At 39.1% G+C, this 19,565-nt stretch overlaps 1 protein-coding gene across 1 annotated transcript in view; it reads right to left on the reverse strand.

Annotated features, from left to right (window-relative positions):
• The window catches only part of mtor (mechanistic target of rapamycin kinase), a 64,129-nt gene extending 53,501 nt beyond the window's left edge, over window positions 1-10,628 (reverse strand). Inside the window, exons 1-18 of the mRNA XM_067527041.1 lie at window positions 10,461-10,628; window positions 9,961-10,110; window positions 9,614-9,722; window positions 9,274-9,506; window positions 8,085-8,285; window positions 7,830-7,964; window positions 7,475-7,750; window positions 6,829-6,937; window positions 6,468-6,651; window positions 6,032-6,160; window positions 5,684-5,928; window positions 4,860-5,069; window positions 4,474-4,679; window positions 3,965-4,087; window positions 3,660-3,743; window positions 2,755-2,847; window positions 2,204-2,338; window positions 1,301-1,430 (exon numbers count right to left, since the gene is read on the reverse strand). Of these exons, the coding sequence (XP_067383142.1) occupies window positions 1,301-1,430; window positions 2,204-2,338; window positions 2,755-2,847; window positions 3,660-3,743; window positions 3,965-4,087; window positions 4,474-4,679; window positions 4,860-5,069; window positions 5,684-5,928; window positions 6,032-6,160; window positions 6,468-6,651; window positions 6,829-6,937; window positions 7,475-7,750; window positions 7,830-7,964; window positions 8,085-8,285; window positions 9,274-9,506; window positions 9,614-9,722; window positions 9,961-10,089 (2,731 nt within the window). The 5' untranslated portion in view covers window positions 10,090-10,110; window positions 10,461-10,628. The remainder of the gene's footprint in view (window positions 1-1,300; window positions 1,431-2,203; window positions 2,339-2,754; window positions 2,848-3,659; window positions 3,744-3,964; window positions 4,088-4,473; window positions 4,680-4,859; window positions 5,070-5,683; window positions 5,929-6,031; window positions 6,161-6,467; window positions 6,652-6,828; window positions 6,938-7,474; window positions 7,751-7,829; window positions 7,965-8,084; window positions 8,286-9,273; window positions 9,507-9,613; window positions 9,723-9,960; window positions 10,111-10,460) is intronic.
• Window positions 10,629-19,565: the final 8,937 nt, after the last annotated feature.

The following is a 19,565-nucleotide window of genomic DNA, read 5'->3' on the forward strand; positions in this document are numbered from 1 at the left end:
CATACACAATCCACATGACTAAAGACAGTTTAGGATTTTATTATCATCACTATAACTTTTAAAGTTTTCCAAATGATTATAGTTATGATGGTATTTTTCATTATACGTCAAAATCACATCAAAATGTTCTACCCATGTCCTGATTAACCAAGAGAATTTCAGTGATTTATTGTAGTCAACAGAGTATTAGTGTGAAAATTAATGCTGACACCAAGGTCTTCTCATAAGTGTAACTTGACGAATATTAATGAAGTTCAAATATGTTACAGTATTATTGTTTAATACTGTATTATTATTATTACAGTTATTATAGATTCATTTATTTACAGTGCATTAAACTGCACAAACTCGGTGAACTCTTGTCTTTTTAGCCCCCAGTATGTTGTGGGTGACCATCAACCCAGCAGGAGTATCAGTGAGAAAAAATATGACCAACGTGTGTGACCTAGTAATTAAGTGATAAAAAGTATCCTGATAGGAATTTCAACATTCCATACAGACTCTGCCAGTGCAATGCTTCGTTGTTTAACGCTTTACTGGTTTTGTCCTGTTACATACATTCCATGCCTTGTCAAGCAACAACCGCACTGACAAAACACACTTGAAGCAAACGGATGATGAAAGATTCCGTTAATACCAATCAATTTTCCTATGGTTTGGGTTACTGATACAAATTTACAATCTATCCAACATATGCTTTAGGTCTGTCAAAAGTACTGTTTAAAAGTATTACTTCAGTAGTGGCCTTTATTATTTCTCACTGAACTGACATAGCTTTTTTGAAAGAGGCTTAGTTGGCTTAAGCTCCGACAAAGACAGAAATTAGAAACCTGAAGAATGAAGGGTCCCACAAATCACAAGCCTAAAGCTGTAGTTGCTGTTGACTTTTCAAATGGAAGGGCAAGATGTCTAAAAATTGTGTTGTTTTAAGTGTGTAGACATATCAATTCTCTGACCCCCATTTCTAATTAACTGAAGATATATGAAATGTAAAACGGCCAAGCTGTTAGGGATAATCATCAGTGTTTATGGAAAGACAGGATTTCACTGACTTTTGTGAGCCAGATTCAGTAAATTGCATAATTGAAGATCAAATCAGTTCCTCCCGAGAGTGATCATATTCTGACCAAATAAAAACTGGGCTAAAAGAGGTGTCCATACTCATGGCACTTTCCACAACTAATAGATGACATTCTGTGTATGCATTTTTTTACTATGCAACCAGAGAATACTTGCACAAGTGTTTGATAACTGAAAAAAAAAAAAAAAAAGAAAAAATTAAAAGTAATCATAGGCCTACCTGAATCCTGACTGGACTTGGACTCAGAAAGACTAACAGCAGAAGCATCTCGTGACTGGTCAATCATCCCAATGTTCACCTTGTGCTTGTAGGGGTCTAGAGCTCCGAGAAGACCCAAAACTCGGATAGCCTGTTGGAGTCACGCAGCACAAAATCTTCATCAAGACTCTGGTACTTGACATTAATTTAAATACCAATATTTGGAAATATGATATTTATAACACAAACACACACACATACATTTACAAAAAATGTATATATAATGTGATTCCTATAATGCAATCTGACTACAATTCTTGTCCTCAACAGAGTAAGCAGAGCCATCTTTCAGGCCTACAGGCAGGAAAAATTTGATTAATAAAAAATATTTGATAACTAAAAAGAAACAACAACAGCTATTTGGTGGGATATTTTAAATAAAAATACATAAACTCATGCACTACAAATAAATAAAAGTAAAAATGTCAAATTTAGTTTAAAGTTATACTGGAAGCCATGGCACCAAGTAAATAGTCCACCTACACTGGGGATGCAGCTACCACTGGATAGTGGATTAAGGTACAAAAGCCAGAGCCAATGTACATGTGTGACACACGATACTCAGTGACGTTACACTCAATGAGTTCTACATAGTGAAATAGGCAAGAGAAGATACTAGTATAATCATCGCTTACATCACAGCATAAGACTAGATAAGAATGGGAAATGATCTTGTCCTCACACTGTATTTATTAAACTGAATTTAAATTTATTGATTGCTCTAAGTCAATAAATCCAAACAGACTTTCAGTTGTTAAGAATGTGGTGACAGGAGGCTTTCTGGCCTCAAATGACACACTGGTATTAGGAGAACTGTGGGGGAAACAAAGCATTAGAAACCAAGACAGAGGAACCTGTACACACCTCCCTCCTGATTCCTTGGTTTTGTTCGGTCTTGAGAAAGTTGAGCAATACTTCAAGAAGGGAAGGGTACTTGCGATAAGGCTCCACCACATACCCCGTACTGGCCACCTGCTGTCCCAGTGTCCACAGTGCCACCTGGTGGAAATCAGAAGCATATTCTCTTTGAACAGTGGAACTGAGAGCAGCAAGAAGTATGTTAACAACGCATTGATTTGTGTGGTTCATTCTGGGTTACAAGTGTGTAAATAAAACTTCCCTCCACCTAGAATGTTTGCCATCCTCTGCCAACAATTGAAAACTACTTTTCAGTTCCTACAGATAATCCACTGGTTTAATAATTTAGAAGGCTCTTTACATTTTTTATGCACAAATACGTTTGTTTGTAAAATTATATCCAGTTATGTTTACTAAATTACATTAACTATTCCATTATGAAATAAAAATATTTAAGTAGACACATATATATATCATAACTTTGTGTAGTGCTGAGGAGAAATTAGAAATAAGTATATTAAAACCCGATGAGGCAGATATTCATTTTCTTCACATACCTGTCTCTTGGCCAAGGATGAGGAATCCTGCAGCATGTCCATGATGATCGGAAAAAGCTCATCCATCCACTTTCTCATCTCTAGGCCACTCACCTGACAGGGAAGGCACAGAAGAGCCAATCAACTGCCAAAATCTTATGGTCTGTCCAATTTTCACTTGTCAAAAGAATCCCGTAATCCTGTTTAATATGACCATACCAATGCATAGCTATTCTGTGCAGACTGTTGATACTATTAAAGCATTTGTCTGAATACTGGGGGATTTGTCTGAAGGTTTTGTTTTCGTGCTAAAACATGCTTATGAAAATTGGAGCTGTGCTACTGTCAATGCCTCAATGTTAGTGTCCCTGGGTTAGATTTGTCAGGAGATGGGATCATTTTGCTGTATGCAGCATTGACAGAGAGAGCTTTACCTTTTTTTTAGTACCAAAATCCTTTTTTAGAATGTAGACATTTGTGATCTTGGGCTATATTCTGTACAGTACATCATGTTTTCAAAGACTGGAAGTTGACATTACATTAAATGCCTCATCTTTTTCCATATTTTCTTGTGTTTTCCTACTTGTGTTGGCCTGAAGAGTTGGCCATATGTGTCTTCCTGCGCTGAGTCAACTGTCACCACCTGATCTACCCAAGAATCTACTGTCCCCTGAACTGCAGGGCCTTCTTGAACTTAACTGTGCTTTTCTGAATCCTGTGTAGTGACCATGCAACCACCTAGACAGGGTGGAGCAGGGTAAACTGTAGATTGTTTACTGTCAATACAGGGCAAATGATTCAAACAATAATAATGTGCATGGTCCATTCAATTCTGATCCAATGTAATCAATCACCAGTGTTAGAAAAATCAGTGTGAAATGCATAGGCATAATTCCTCTCAACACAGTCACACAGTGCAGCCGTACCTGAGCCAACTCGCCAATGGTCGCAAGGACACTAATGACCACTCCGGGGTTGGGGTCTGGGTCTTTAAGCTTGAGGATGAGAGCCTACAAAAGTAAAAGATAAGAAAGACAGTGAACCCCAGTCTTACCTTTAGATTTTTCTATCACAAAAATACAAATGTCTTTGAGAAGCTAAAGCAATATGGTAGTAAATGACATTTACCTTTTCAGAGTAATTATACTAAATATGCATGCTCCCTTCTGGTAACACCCTGGATTATATTTATGTGCTGATACTCCTTCACAATGGACAACTAGAGTAGTACCTTGAGGATGGGCTCCATATATGGCCGAATGAGGCGGGGGGCATTGGAGACTAGGTGACCAAGCATACGAGCACTCTGCTCTTTGTTCCTGCCAACACCGCTATGCTCTAACTCAGTGAGGATCTGCAGCAAAATAAAAAACGGAGCTAAGAAAATTGTATCTAGAATAAATCTTGAAGTTAATTTGTAGTGAATAAAATGACAACAGATAAAAGACCTCTTAAAAAAGGAAATCTGATGAAAACATATTCTGCAGATGGAATACATTTACACTGTCAAAAAATACAATGGCCTTTGCTGCCATCTAAAGGTTCACAATTATACCCAGTATATACCATATAATGTAAAATACCTGAAGATTGTATCTTTAATGTCTTAGTTACCAAAAAATTACATACATATATATATATATATATATATATATATATATATATATATATATATATATACACACACACACACACACACACACATTTAATCAATTACTCAGAATTGTGTGCCTTTCCTACCTGGATAAGCATCTTACGTAAGAAGGGCATGACAAAGGCAGGGTTCATGCTGCTAAGGCGTCCAATTGTGCAGATGGCCAGCTCCCTTATCTCAAACACTTCATCATTCAGTGCAACAAACAATGCCTGCAAATTCTCAGCCTGGGCAAGGTGAGCATCAAAACGCTCATCAAGAGATGCCAACACACAGTATCGAATATCTGGATCTGCAGGGGGAGAGGGACATAGAAAATACAATTATTTTGACTCTTCTCTAAATGTTTTATTATCTCGTGCATTCTTTTAATAAAATGCTGATCTTTGCAACACTGTCTTTGTCAACAGTTTCAGAGATCTTGAAACATCATTATCAATTGATAATGATGTTTTTTTCCTTTTTGTGTTACCTGGATCAGTTATTCCAACAACCAGCAGCTTGCTGAGCACATCTGCAACAACCTGCACAGCAGTCTGGCTGACAACATGACCACTGATCAGATGGATGGATGGGGTAAGGAGGCGTGAGCATGTTCGAGCTGCCTCCATTCGGATCTCCTTGTGCTCACTGTTTAAGAAGTGATCAGCACAGTGGCGCACAAACTGAGTGAGGGAGTGTCCTGATCAAAGGGAAAAAAAGTTAAAACTATGTGTTGATGGGCTTAGAGGGCCATCAATTACAGGATGACAACAAAGGCTTGAGAATCATTACAAATTAAGTTGTCAAAAAGTCAATAGTAGTTCAGTCTTCTTCCCTCATCTGATCTCAAATTTCCCCCTCAAAATCCTAAAAGAATAAATCCTATTTATAACAATTCACATTCAACAATAAGTGTAATGAAATAAATACAATACTAAAATTGCTTGCATTTTCCACAATGATCTATTTACACTCATATAACACGTATGACCTAGTAAAGTAACATGAAATTGTACAGTAAACTATGACGCTTACATTACTTACATTTTCAAATCAGCTTACAACCAAATATATTCTATTAGCTTCCCTGACAAGTCTTGTGACAGCAGTCACCCCATCTGTATGACATTTTCCAGTGACAGAACCAAATATTCAATACACGTGTGGTTAATTTGTGGTCTTTGCTGCATTAGATCTGCGTTAGGTCTGTGTATGATTTATATTCTGTGGATTTTATCTTTCTGAAAAAAATAACTGAAAGAACAGTTGTGCTTTGCGCCCAATATTTTTACAAGGCTTTTTTGGATTTCCTACCTTCAAATTCAAAGCTTCCAAGAGTGCGCAGGGCCAGTGTGATGCTGCCGACATCACTTGCCTCAGGGATGTTTGTGAGGCTTGGTGAGGCCAGCTGGTGAGCCAGGCCTTTGGGCATACCAGGGTGACGAAGCGGCTTGTGCATCAACACCAATGAAAGCATCTTCAGCAGACCATCCTGAATGTCCTTCTTCAACTGGGGGATTTGTCGGCTTAAGTCGTACAGCACGGCAGTCAGTGCAGGACTACATGAAGAGGACAAAACAGATAAACCAATGTCATCACTAGTGTCATCTGTAGATAGGGTCAAGGAAATTAAATTATTTTGCATAATGGTGACCTCTATACCTGAGGCCCACTGCCAGCATGGGCTCCAGCAGCTCCTTGATGTCAGGTTGAATGCTGGCACCCATAGCTCTGGAAAGCATGCTGATACAGGTGAACACTGTGGCATCCACCTGCATGGTCTTTTGCCTCCTACAAAAATGAAAGACCAGAATAGTACAAAAGATGCACTATGATACCCTAGTCATTAATAACATCATCGCTACAGAGAAAATAATACCCAATACAAATATTATATTGCATCTAAAATAAATTTGCACTTGGAGATTTGTTATAATGAGATAAGAAAATTGAAGAACTGTGTAGTAAGACAAGTTAGACAAGTAGTAAGACAAGAATAGATGATAACTTAAACATACCAATATCTGAATATAAAGAAAAATAATTTACTCTATATAGTGACAAAAGATAAACCAGTTTCAGGTTTTCAGTTACTGACTTGTGTGCAAAGTCCTTTGGTGGCAAGGCGGCCTTAATGATCTCAAGGATTTTGGAGAGGTACGGCTGGATGTCTGTGCTTACTGCCACCACCAGCAGCCCAAGAGCCTGGAAAGCTGCTGTCCTCTCTTTTTCCTTCTTCAAGCAACCCAGCAGGTAGCCCATAGTGTCTGACAGGTATTGGTCTGAATAAACAATTGCAATGCGAATGATCAAACACACGTGGAAAACTTGAATAGGCCACACACCCTAACTGTCATGCAGCAAGGAAAAGCTTAGCAATATAGTTATGGTTAAGCATGCACTGTATCAAAGAAGGATTTAACTGGATCCTATATGACATTCTAATAAACTACTCCCACCTGTAAAGGTATTTGGCTGGAAAGCAGCCAGGCGTGGAAGCAGGTTGAGAATGGTCATCTGGATGAGAGGGTTTTTACTGGCCTTGTATTTCAGCACCCAACGACACACCTGGACAAAGAAAATCATTAAAGCTCAAGTCACCTATGATTTATCTGTTGCTCAACACAGAACAGGACTTTTTATATACTTAATCATCTTCACAAGACCACTGCTGGTATTGCATTGGTTTTTCCACTCATACAAATGTGAAAAATCTCATTAACCATCATACTGCCTGTGGAATAATAATCAAATTAAAAACATTTTGGTTTGTTTAACCTTCATTAGGACAGTTGCATATACACTCTTTGGCCGCTTTATTACAGCAGCTCTGCCATGAATTCTACTTTTACAATGACATAATTTCTCATTTTCGCAGTAAATGGTGATAATCCTAATCTACTCTGTTTATTATTGAGGTAAAAGTGGGTAGTGCAGTCACATATGGGAGGGCATTATAATCAGAGGTGGTTCTAATGTTTTAGCCACCTCATTCATTTTAAATAGGGTGACCAAGGTAGGACTGTACAGTAACTGTTAGATCAAAGAATTACTAATATAACTTTAGCATTCTTGGAAACGACAGACCTCTCCTGTAAAATCTACCTGGTCAAATCGCTCCTCCATCAGCTCACGGCAGTATCGGCTCTCCACCAGTGAGCTCTTGGCAGGTACCGGTGTGGCTCCAAAGCTGAGAAAGCCCTGGGGCGTGCTGTAGCCCAGCAAGCCCAGCAGCGCATTGGACTGCTGCGGCTGCACCGACTGGAAGCTAGTGAAGGGTGTGATGTGGCGAGGCTTGGCTCCAAATCCCATCAGCTCCTTGCAGTACTTATCATGGACCAGCTGCTGCTGTGTGATCTCCTCCATCTCTTCACGCATGCGCTGTCAGGTAGATAAGACAGTCAGAGCAATATTTTGTATTTGGACATAAGAATGTGTCCACAGCCAAATCAGGACTCACCTCTCCTTCCATACTGCTGATGCGAACCAGCTCATTAAGGATCAGAAGAGCTCCGTGAACCCTGTCGTCACGATTCATTCCTTTCTCTTTAGCCAAAGTCTCATCAAAGCCCTTCTCTGCCTCCTCAAAGGTTTGCTATTACATACAAGACAAATACTCATGTTGCCCACTACAAAGACATACGCAATTCTCTGGCAGATATATTATATGCACAGGAATAGTACTTCTCAGAAAACACAAAATGTAATGTCCTACTTTGTACCACTGTGGTTTTTGCATTTCTTTGGTTTCCCTCTGTGTGGTGAGGATGAGAGAGGCTCGCAAGGCGGACACAGCCCCCTCTCGAATGGCCTGCTTGGGGTCCCATACTGCATAAAAGATGTTATCAAAGAAGGGCTGCACTTGCTGAAAGAAGAAGGTTGGTGCACTCACAGCCAACTCCCTTAACACCAATACCTGAAATGGACAGAAAAACATGTTGTGCCTACTGATTAATTACCTCTTAAGTTTATTGCTTTACATTTTAAATAAATTAAAAGCTAAAATATTACTATTAGTAGTTTGATCGTAAACTAAACCGTACAACTGTAAATACAATTTGCGTGCACTACTGCACTTTTGATTAATTGTGTGTGTGAAAATTTTAACATCTTACTTCTTCTCTTTCAACTGATTAAACTTCAGCTGAAGAGATGTCCTTGTTTCTACTTTCGGCTTCAATATAGCACTGAATGTAAAAATGTCAAAATGTTTAACTACATACCAATTAATAGTCTCAAACAAAAACCTACATAGTGAATGTACAGAAACTTCAGGCAGTCAAGCCAAGAAATACAGTGAAAACATAAAAAGATTTTCTTGGCCGTATGTACATTCATGTGTAAAATTTAACAATCTGGTGGATCAATATATAGAGCATCAGTCTGAGATGCAGAAGTATCCCGGACCAAATCCCAGCATTAGGGATTGTGTGACACTTGTTGTACCTGGCCTGTATTTGACTGCACGTTCACTCAGGATACATTTCGTTTACACAGAGTGGAGATGACAGGGCTTAGAAGAACACGTCATAGGAGAAAGCTAACATCCAAAACACCAACTACACAACAAGTGGTTTATGAGGTAGTGTGCTTTATTTTTGTTTTTGGCTGTTCAATCATGTACAGCATCATTAAACTACATCACCAAGTAGTTTAATTAATTTGAACAAACACACAACCCTCTAAAAAAATAATGTAGAGTGTGGTCAGTAGACTAGTAACACACTGGAACTATTACAAGTTATGTCAACCACTGTCAGCAATGACTAGTGCAGTTTTATATGGTTGAAACATAACAGTGCAATGGGACATTCCTGAGTCAAATTCTCATCTTCCATCATCTCCTCCACTAAGAAGTAGTGGTATTCTAACAACAAACAACAGGCTATGTGCTAGCCACTTACTGCAGCATGTCTTCTGCCTTCATTTCGATCTGCTCCCAGCCATTCCAGAGCCCTCTTCACCTCAAACTCCACATACTCAGCAGTAAAGGTGTCTCCAGCCATAGAGAGGTGGCCCATGGCCTTGGACGCCATCTCCATAACCACAGGGTCACTGGAAGGGAGCAGGTTGCGCAGATAGTTGGCAAAGCGACTGATCCTGGTGGCATTGCCTCCTTCAACTCCAATTAGACTCACTGGAACAAACAAAGTCGGAGTTCTATACCACAGTACATATGCACTTTGTGTAGTGTTATGCACAATTTGAGTAATTTGCGATCTCAAGCCATTGCTTACACCTTACCAATAGCGAGAATTCCTCCTTTCTTCTCATTCACATCAGAGCTGGATACCAGCTCAAATATGTGGTGGTTTAATTCATCATAAAATGTAGTGGCTTCATCTTGGCTTAACTGAAGAAGGCATAAAACCAGTCATCACACACAAACCAATAACGTTAACTTCAAAAAGAAAAACTTGTGACAGCCACTTATAATGACTTACAGCAAAACTAAAAAGAAAAAGAGAAACAAGTCTAGTAAGAAAAAAGAGTCACTATTTAAACAGTGTAAACAGCTCAACAACGTTCTTTCAGCATTGGAATGATCTGCTCAGGACAGATTGATATTATGTTCATGTGTTTGCAGTTACCTCTCTGAGCTCTGTGGTCACATAGTGCTGCAGGTCTTTGGCAGATTTGGCTCTGGTGTCTTCATTTCGACTCTTGAGCCCACTGACAAACTGCTGCAGCACAGTGGCTGTGCCTGACATGATCACCATTGGGATGGCCTAACGTTTACACTGCCGGAAAAAAATTAATTGTGTTCACTTTCACTGCAACGTTCCGCGTGGTCATGTAGTGGATAACACGCCCGGTCAATGTTGTTGTTAGCTACCGTTACAGCTAGCTAACGTGCCTGGATACCCGAGGAAACAAATGGTCAACCTCTATAGGGGTAACTACAGCCACGAGCTGAGCCTCATTTGTACCGGTATCCCAATACAGACACTCACGTGAGATTTAAGGCAGATGCAAGTTAATTCGCTAGCTTCATGCTAGTTTTGTTAAGCTAAAATCAGCTAGCGTTAAGCTAACGTTGAGCTACCTATGATTCATTAGCATGATTGCGAAGTCAATTTGTGTCACTTACGTGTTTATATTGGTAAGTCAGCCACTTAACTGTTAGTGGGCTGTTGGGAAATGTGCCTCATTGTAAGACTACCTTGCTAGTACAGTGTTCAGTGAGCTAAGCTAAAGGTATGTATCGGTTCAGTTCCACCGACTCCAGCACGAAAACACTGCAAACCTCACGAGAACTGACTTGCGCAATCTGCGTCGAGCTGAACGCAACTGACGCGGACGTTACAGTTCGAGGTCCTGACGCCTGACGCTTGTCTTTTTTTTTTTTTTAAAGATTTTCAGACTTTCTATATTCCAGACAACGATAACTATAATATTATAACATTATTTGCTTCTATCTCTTCCGAAAGCCGTCACATACCTTTATAATTATAATAATTGAAAAAAAAAAATACAAATCAAGATCATCTCTGCAGTCAATTATTTGTATTCTCATGGATGTGAAAATGTTGTCATTGTGAGATAAAATAAAAGATGAGATGATGAGAAGACGATTTCATTTAATGTTACATCATGCACATTATTCCTATCCTTAAAAATATTGAAAGTAAAAAATGAAAATAGAATAATTATAACCAGATACTGACAGTAGAAAAAATACTGTTATACTGTCCAAAAGGCACAATAAAGTACCGCTCAAAAGTCTTAGGGCACCATAAGAGTTGTTATTTTAGCAATAATATGACGACCATATATATTTATTTTACACTCTCTTTATTAGAAGACAACTAGAAAATAATAAACAACGGAAATATTTAAAAAAAAGATGCTAAAGTGGCAAGGACTTAGTGGGACCTCCTCCTGTACTTCTTAAAAGCCAAGAACCCCCCCTTTTTCTGAGGGTAACAGGACCAAAAAGCTATATTAAAAAGCTCACAAAGATTAAAATACATCAGTGGAAAAGTGATGAATCAAACTTAAACATTTTCTGGTCCTATTGTCAACAATATGTGAGAAGAAGAGTTGGACAGAGGAGGAAGAAAGTGTCCGTGCAGCCTTTCGTAATCCTGCTGGATGGTCTGTCATGATTTCAGGGCTACGGAACGGTATAGGGCTCATAACTGCAAAGGCAGATTCTGTCAGTGAATAAATACACGAGTTAACCATGGCAATATGACATAGAGTTGATTTAGCTTTTATTCCGTTTTGTAATTAAAATTATTCAAACGGAAAATTGAATTGGCAATTGAATAAAGAGTACAAAAATGTCATTTGGAAATTCAATTGATATAGCTTTTATATACAATATATTATATACAAAAAATATATTCTATATATATTTTTATCCAAATTAATCAAACTGAATTGAGGATTAATTTGTCACTTTACAAACAAACAAAATAAGTGTGAATTGTCATTGCATTGCATTATAACGTGTTCTTCTTTTGGCTTCTCCATTTAGGGGTTCAGCACAGTGAACCAGCCGTTTCCATCTCATGATGTCTTCTCGCATGTCTTCTTCACAGCATCCATGAACCTCCTCTTTGACCTTTCTCTTCTCCTCCTGTCCAGCAACTCCATCCTCAGCATTATTTTTCCGATGTACCCTGCATCCCTCTTCTGCACATGTATTCAAGTCTCGATTCTCTGACTCTCCAAACTGTTCTATTTACACCGTCACTCTGAATACTCATTCCTAATCCTGTTCATCCTTGTCACTACCAATAAAAATTGCAGCGTCTTCTACTCTGCCACCTCCAGCTCCGCCCCTTGTCTTTCTCTCAGTGCCACCGTCTCTAAATCATCCCCTTCATTCTTGCAGACACCCTTTTATCCCGCATAACTCCTGACACTTTTCTGTATCCACTCCACTCTGCTTGCATCCTCTTCTTCACTTTTCTGCTACATTCCCTGTCACTTTGAACATTTGACCATAGGTATATAAACTCATCCACCTTCACCACCTCTGTCCCTTATAACTGCATCATTCTAAGGGACAGAGTTGGTAAAGGAAGATGAGTTCAAACTTTTGCACAGTACTGTATGTTACCAAAAAACCTACAGATACTTGCAGATAAAATTTGGTTGTTCATATAAAAACAGCTGACATGACATGAGATAAAGAAAGGTGGATATGAACATTTACATCCAGGGCTTTGTGCATCTGTTGCTGTATTGTTTTTCCCAACAGTTTTAATACATTTCAGCCACAGGGGGGAGATATTGTCCATGTACTTTATTACAGGGTGACTCCTTGTAATAGCTCTGTCAGAACAGTGACATTTACCACAGTGCAACGCACCAATTAGACCCATACCCTCTTATTTTTAGTTGAAGGAATTTGGAACTTAAATGTCAAATGGATTTTCATCATTAAAATGAACAATAATTGTCATCTTACATTTAGGCTGTCATTAGATTAAGGGCATGGCGTGATAGATGACTCTTCCAGCAAACACACATTTCACTCACTCTTATAGTCACTTAGAACTAGCAGTGGTTTGCAGCACAGAGTGTGGGAACCACAAGTGGCCCTTTATAAGGCCCCAGGATTTCCCACATATAATGTAGGTTATGATGAAAACCGATTCAATTAAATGTTTTACTTTTGTCACAGTTTTTTTTTTTTTTTGATCAGTTGTTCGTGACAATTTGTATACATTTTGCTCTTCTTTTTGGAAGAGCTGGGCCATGATTATGATTGATCTCTGTATTCTTAAACAGTGTTAAAAAGACTTTGTATCTTAAGGGTTTAGGATAAATAAAACCTTTAAATAATTTTCATGTTGTTATGTAGTATGATGCTTTTTATTATTCTAAGAGCATAGGCTCAATCACGATTGCAAAAAGGAGGAACATAATAACACATGTCATGAACGCACTGTTTTTTTAGTGCAGATTTAAACGAGTGATTTTGATAATTAACAAGCAGTGTTACATAAAGTAAATTTAGCCTCCATCAGGTTGATACTATAATCAACATGCAGCAGTGTTGAAGCTTGTGTCTGACACTGTGTGTGTAATGTGGCTTTGCAGGGGGAGAAGCATAGAAGTGACCTGCAGCCATACAGCACTTTACATGGGGAAAATGAGAGGCTCTAGCAGCGACTGGGCGGGGAATGAAACCTAACAACCCTAGCAAGGGGTGCAGATCCCCACTTTTGCACTCAAGGGCTCTGCTGCCTTTCTCGAGCTTGGCTGAGCCAGAAGCATTTTGCTGATGAAACACTGACTCACTCAATCCGCAGCACTCACCATTTGTGCACATGGGTTTTCAAGCAAGAGTTTGTGTGTGAGGTGGGCACAAAGAGAGCGAAAGAAAGACAGAGGGAAGGGTGCTTTAAACATGCAGTCACTTGACTTCAACACACATATAAAACCACTCAGAATAAACAGAACAAATTTATGCATGCTCAGTGCCACCAGGGCTCTTGTCCTAACAGGTAGCCATCCTCTTCTGCTAAGTGACAGACAGGATGTTGTGTGCACTTTAATCAGTCCAAGGCTTTGATTCGGGTCCTGTTTATTTTCTGCTCAGCTGTGCTAATGAAATGTTTTTCCTATGATGGAACTCTTCATTTTATCAAAGGAGGGGACGGTGTGGTTGTTGAAATAGTGAGCTGCTTCTACTGTTCCGCCCACTTCCGTCTACTGTCCATCCACTAATCCTTTATCACATCTTTATCACCTTTCAATATTCTTTCCTTTTCCGCATTTTAGTCCTTCACAGTTTCTCAGGGACATTTGTTAAGTGGAAGGAGAGGTCTGGTATGACTCATAGATTCCTGGATAAGGATTCATGAGGTAACATCTGGTTCTAGGTGTTGGGGGTGTCTCCCATTCCCTGTCTGGCCACAGACCAGCAATGAATCCTGGTTTGAATATATCTACCCACCTGCCTTGGCAACACGTTGTAGATGCGTATGAATGAGTCTGCTGCAGCTATACAGGTGGCTCAAAAGAAAACCAAAGCAGTTGTTCATTACGGCATCTAATTTGGCAGCAGGAGTTGGCGTCATTTTCATTAGGACATGATGCATTCTTTTTTGAGACGACTGCTGTATAATCGAACTTCTCTGGCAGATGCAGAAATGGTACTAACTGCATTAGCATTCACATGGCTTTTCCAGTAAAGTTGGATGTCCTTTTGATGGATACAGGACTAAACTAAATATCGGCAGTAGAATTAAATAATTAGACCATGTGGCTGAATTCAGCACATTTGTTCATGTGAAAAGTGCAAAGGGCCACAGAGACAATGGAGTGTGCAATTAGCTAATGCTATTGGAAAGGACAATGGCAGCAAACCAAGTCTGCAGAGTAAAGGAAACCGTGATGATGCTGCACTTTCTTGTCACAGTGCTTAGCTTGTCTTCTGGCACACTCCTCAGCTCCCTGAAGGGCATATCCACACACACATATATTACTCTGAGTCAACCATATTGATCAAGTTTCCTTCACTTGATGAGAGATATAGATCAAACTTTATAGCTAATCCATGAATCAAAGTGCAGGGGAAGCCTAAGGCCTGACTGAGGAAATGATGATCCTCTTTGACACAGAGTTTCTGTACATCAAGCACAGAAACTATGTAAAACAGGGAATGCTGGTGCCTCTGGCTCAACATAATGGTTCTGTTTCCAACAGCATTGCTCATCATTTCTGCTCGAGTTCCCCTATGCTTTTTTTATGGAGAAATTCAATATGTCAAAGAGAAAGCAGGTGACATACTGCCTTTTAGTGAACTGCAGCAGTCAATTTCATATCAAAATGTTCTCATTAAACATCCAACAACAGAAGTAGACAAGACAACTCACTTTAATTGAGACAGGTTTTGATCTTGCTATTCATCCACAGTGGCGTGGTAGACTCATTTCCTAATGGACTCTCGCAAGTGCCTGCCAAAGAGAACGCTGGGAATGAATGAACATTATCCATTAGACAAAATGGCCATTGGTAAATTGTAGCCACTCTGCATAAACAAGCTGGAGCTGAGCAGGAGCAGGAGCAGATGGATGGAAAGGCCTTGTAACCAACCAGTAGTAATACAAACTGATTTGCTATCTTTCCGTGCGTCCCTGCTGCCAATAGTGCCAGTAAACAGTTAACAGATGGTTATAAACATAATTATTTTCCGGAAACTCTACTAAAATGTTTCATTTGACAATTACTTTGATGACCCCGATTTGGGGCAGATAAGTGTGATTTAATACACTTAGAGCATGATTTGTGACCATAATCCTGACTCTAAAATGTTGAGAGACGGAATAAATCCTCTCTTGGAGACAATATAATTGCTGTGCGTGACATGAGGAAGTGAGTGGACTTTATTTGGATCCCTATCTACAATGAGGCAGAGACAATCTCCGTCAGGCCTCACTGACACTCCTTTATCTTGTCTCCACTAAACCTTATAGCAACCAGTCGACATAAGACAGATACTTATGGTGGTGGAGACCGTAAAGAATTTAAGGCTGTTCCTTTTAAGGCAATTACTTTTTAAATTTACGTTTGCATGCATTTGGGTACTGAACAAAGAAAGAGGGCCTGCTGATTCCCGAACAATGCGGACAGTAGTATTTGCTCATTCCATGGACACCAACAAAAAACATTTCAGCCCTGTCGAAAGACCTAAGAAGCACACTTACTGACTAAAACAGAGAGCTGGGAAGAGCAAAAAGAAATGGGAGAGGCTCCACAGGGCATTGAACTATCTGACATTCCAGTTGCACAGGGATAAAACCAGGTGTGAAACCACCTCTCCAGTTTAGACTTGACACCGCAAAGGAGAGAGCCACCTGGCAAACAGCTAAAAACAGCTAAACACAGTCTGTTTGCTACAGCTTATATTCTACCTGTATATTTTGGAACAGGGCTACTGCACCTGGCACTTAAAACCATTAACTTTTTAAGGTAAAGAAGCAAATCAGTAAGAATGAATTTAGCAAAGTGCCAACAATGCATCCAAAACAATTAACTCCAAAAAACAGTATAATGCCTAAACGAAAAGAAATTAATGGTGAATTCTGTACAGTATCCTGTTTGTCATTCTTCTATAAGACTCCAAATACCCAAAATAGATTTGAATTGTCCAGAAACACAAAATTGCATAATGCTAATTTCTCATGCAATTCCCGTGAGTCACTATCAACATGTCATATATATCCAATCATATATGGCATTTCATCAAGTTCCAAATGAAATTAGGCAGTTTTCTCTGGCACAGAACAAAATATAAATGTCCGCCATTGTAGCAAGATTAATAAAAGCACATTTTAGACTATGTAACACTTGTGCTGCAAGATGATTGCAATCTTTGACAAGACTGTACTCCTGCCGCTTTGTTTCATAACACGGTAAAAAGCTTCATGCATTGCAGTTGGCACACCCTGACCGCACTTCTCCTCTTTAAATAAATACCTGCTTCTGAATTTGGATGAAAGAATAAAGACAACCAGGTTCCGTTGGTGACTTTAGATTGCGATTAGCTCACAGGAGGTGCCCGAAAGCCTGCGGAAGACTTTTAGGAAGGTAATGTAATCAGAATGTATTCTATTTGTTTTATAGGATTGCATTTTAAATTAAAACATAGCGAAATGATACCTTAACATTTTGGGGACTTATGTCTTTTTGAAACGGTGTTGTTTTGAAACAACCTGCTCTAGAATGCATCAGAATCAGGGGTGCACCTACTCTAGTACAACATGATGACATAGAGATCTGCCTAGAGATCTGTTTATACATTCTTGAATATTAGAACAGCTACAAACACAACCATAATGACTTGTATTTGAAGTAAGTATAGGACTTCATTTACATTATTCCTCCAGCTAGACAGGCTGCATAGCAGGACATCAGAGGGAAGACGATGAACATCACCTTTGCAGTGTGACAGCTAGATGCAGGCAGGCCAGGCTTTCCTCTTGTTCTCATGCTTATACCTGATAAACTGGACTAGGTCTGTCCTCTTGAAAAACTAAAACGCCTCAGCAGCCTTGTCTGATAATGCTGGAATGTGCTTGTGTGTGTTGCATATTGGGTGAAGCTAAGTGACAGTGTGTCTGCACATTATCTAAAACACGACAGCCTAAGAAGAGGAAACGAACATACACAAACAATTTGAATAAGAAGTTAAATGTTATGACACGGAAAATCTTTAGAAGGATTAGTGCATTTTTTATGTGGCAGATACCATTTAAAGGCGTCCAAAGATGGGATTGGTTTGCTGTACCGCACTGCAAAGTGATTCTTTAACTGACTATGATTCAGTGATACACAGGGGCGCAGCAATGCAGCTGCTTCTCTGTGAAATGCAACCCCAGAGCTTTGCATACAATTTGGCTCCTAATGTTGCATCTCAGGTTACACCCCTTTCTTTCCAGTGACACACGTCTTTTTCCACCTGCTGCGGATTCCTCTGCCTAAGCCATCAACATAAATATAACTTATCAAAAAAACATTATAATAATAGCGTTCATCTCTCTCCATCACCGTCACAACTGTAAAGCACAGATTAATGTGTACAGTATGTTTTATGAAAAGAATGATACTGCTGTGAACCAGTATTTCATGCACGTATTTGACATTGTCAAGACAGAACTGTCACTTTTTTAAAAATGTAACAATTTTGCTCACATGGTAAACAGGTGTTGTTACAGGTCTCCACAGTCATCAAGTGGCAGTTTATTAACCTCGCTCCATCACCTGAATGTGTCACCTAATGTTAGCCAGTAAATCCCTTCTGTTGAAATGTAGGCTTATATCTTTGGTCCCAAACTGTAATTGCATCTGCCCACACTTTGATTCAAAAAACAGCCCATCAAATACTTCTTAAAACTTCTTTATTTTCTGGGTCTTTCGCATTGACGTTTTTTTGTGTGATTAAAAGCGCTGTCAGAAGATAAACTGCTCCCAGTAGTTTCCCATTATTTTTATTGTCCAATAATCACGTCGTCAACACAGAGCATTGACAGCTTATACAGCATTGCTTGATGCTTGTCTTAAGGCTTTTTTTTCCTTTGGAAGTTGATTAAATGCTGAAAAAAAAAACACTCTACATTTTAGGTGTCCTAGCTAAAGGAATAATCTTTTGTTAAAGGTTCAAATACAAATCTTAAGAAACACAACTTTTTAAAGAAAAAAAGCTTTAAGTTGCACATTATTACTACCTCCTGTCGATCCAGGTTATTACATTATTCATTTTCCCATAGCTTTAGGGAAAATCACTGTTGCAAAGTTTCAAGTGGAAGCACATTCTACGTTTGTAAAACAAAACCTTGACCTGATCTTAATGTGGAGGTGGGATTTAAAATAAAAATAGAACTGACAATACATTTCACACAGGTTAATTTAGAATATGAAAGAATTTCTGGAGTGAGGAGAAACTCGTCCACTCGTTCACCTGCTGCATTAACCCAACAGGGACGTAACGGGAAAGTTGTTAGCCTCGTTAACATACGGTGAACATGCTAGCAAATAACAGACCTCCATGTCGAGCACTCACACATCAACATTAGCCCTCGGTTGGCATCATGATTCCGGACACCAGATAAACGTAAGTCCAACATTCATTCTTCAGTTTTAATTCCCTTAGTTATTTCCGCATAGTTTTTGTTTCCACTTCCCGCTAACTGGCAAAAACAAACAAACAAACAAAAAAAAAACCTGCTAACGCTAACACTTCACATTAGCTGTAGTTAGCTGCTAAACTTTGTTTGTTTGGCTGGATTTCTATTTGAATTTGTTGTTGTTGTTGTTGTTGTTTTTGTTGCTGCTAAAAACAACTACCTGCGCCACAAGGAAACAGAGTAAGTTGAGCGGCCCAAATGTCTAGGACAAGAACAATACAAGTGAAAGCTAAAAGATGCTAAACGGCTACGTTAAATAAGATGCAGAAACTGCTGACATGTGTAACCTCAACTCACATTTTTCACATTACACACAGTTGTGTTTTTTCAGAACCCTCCTTTATTATACTATGTATTGTGTGTTAAGAATGAAACACCACAGATTTTTTTTAATACTCTTTAATTTACACCCTTTACTAAACCCAGAAACAATGGATGCAGCTGTTTTGTGCACAAATTGCAGCAGATTCCTGTCTTATTGTAGCTAGTCTGTCAAAGCTATGTTAAGAATAATTTATAAAGCATAATAACACGCAAGGGAAATGTTT

This window comes from Channa argus, chromosome 13 (genome assembly GCF_033026475.1).
Source record: "Channa argus isolate prfri chromosome 13, Channa argus male v1.0, whole genome shotgun sequence".
Lineage (NCBI taxonomy): Eukaryota > Metazoa > Chordata > Actinopteri > Anabantiformes > Channidae > Channa > Channa argus.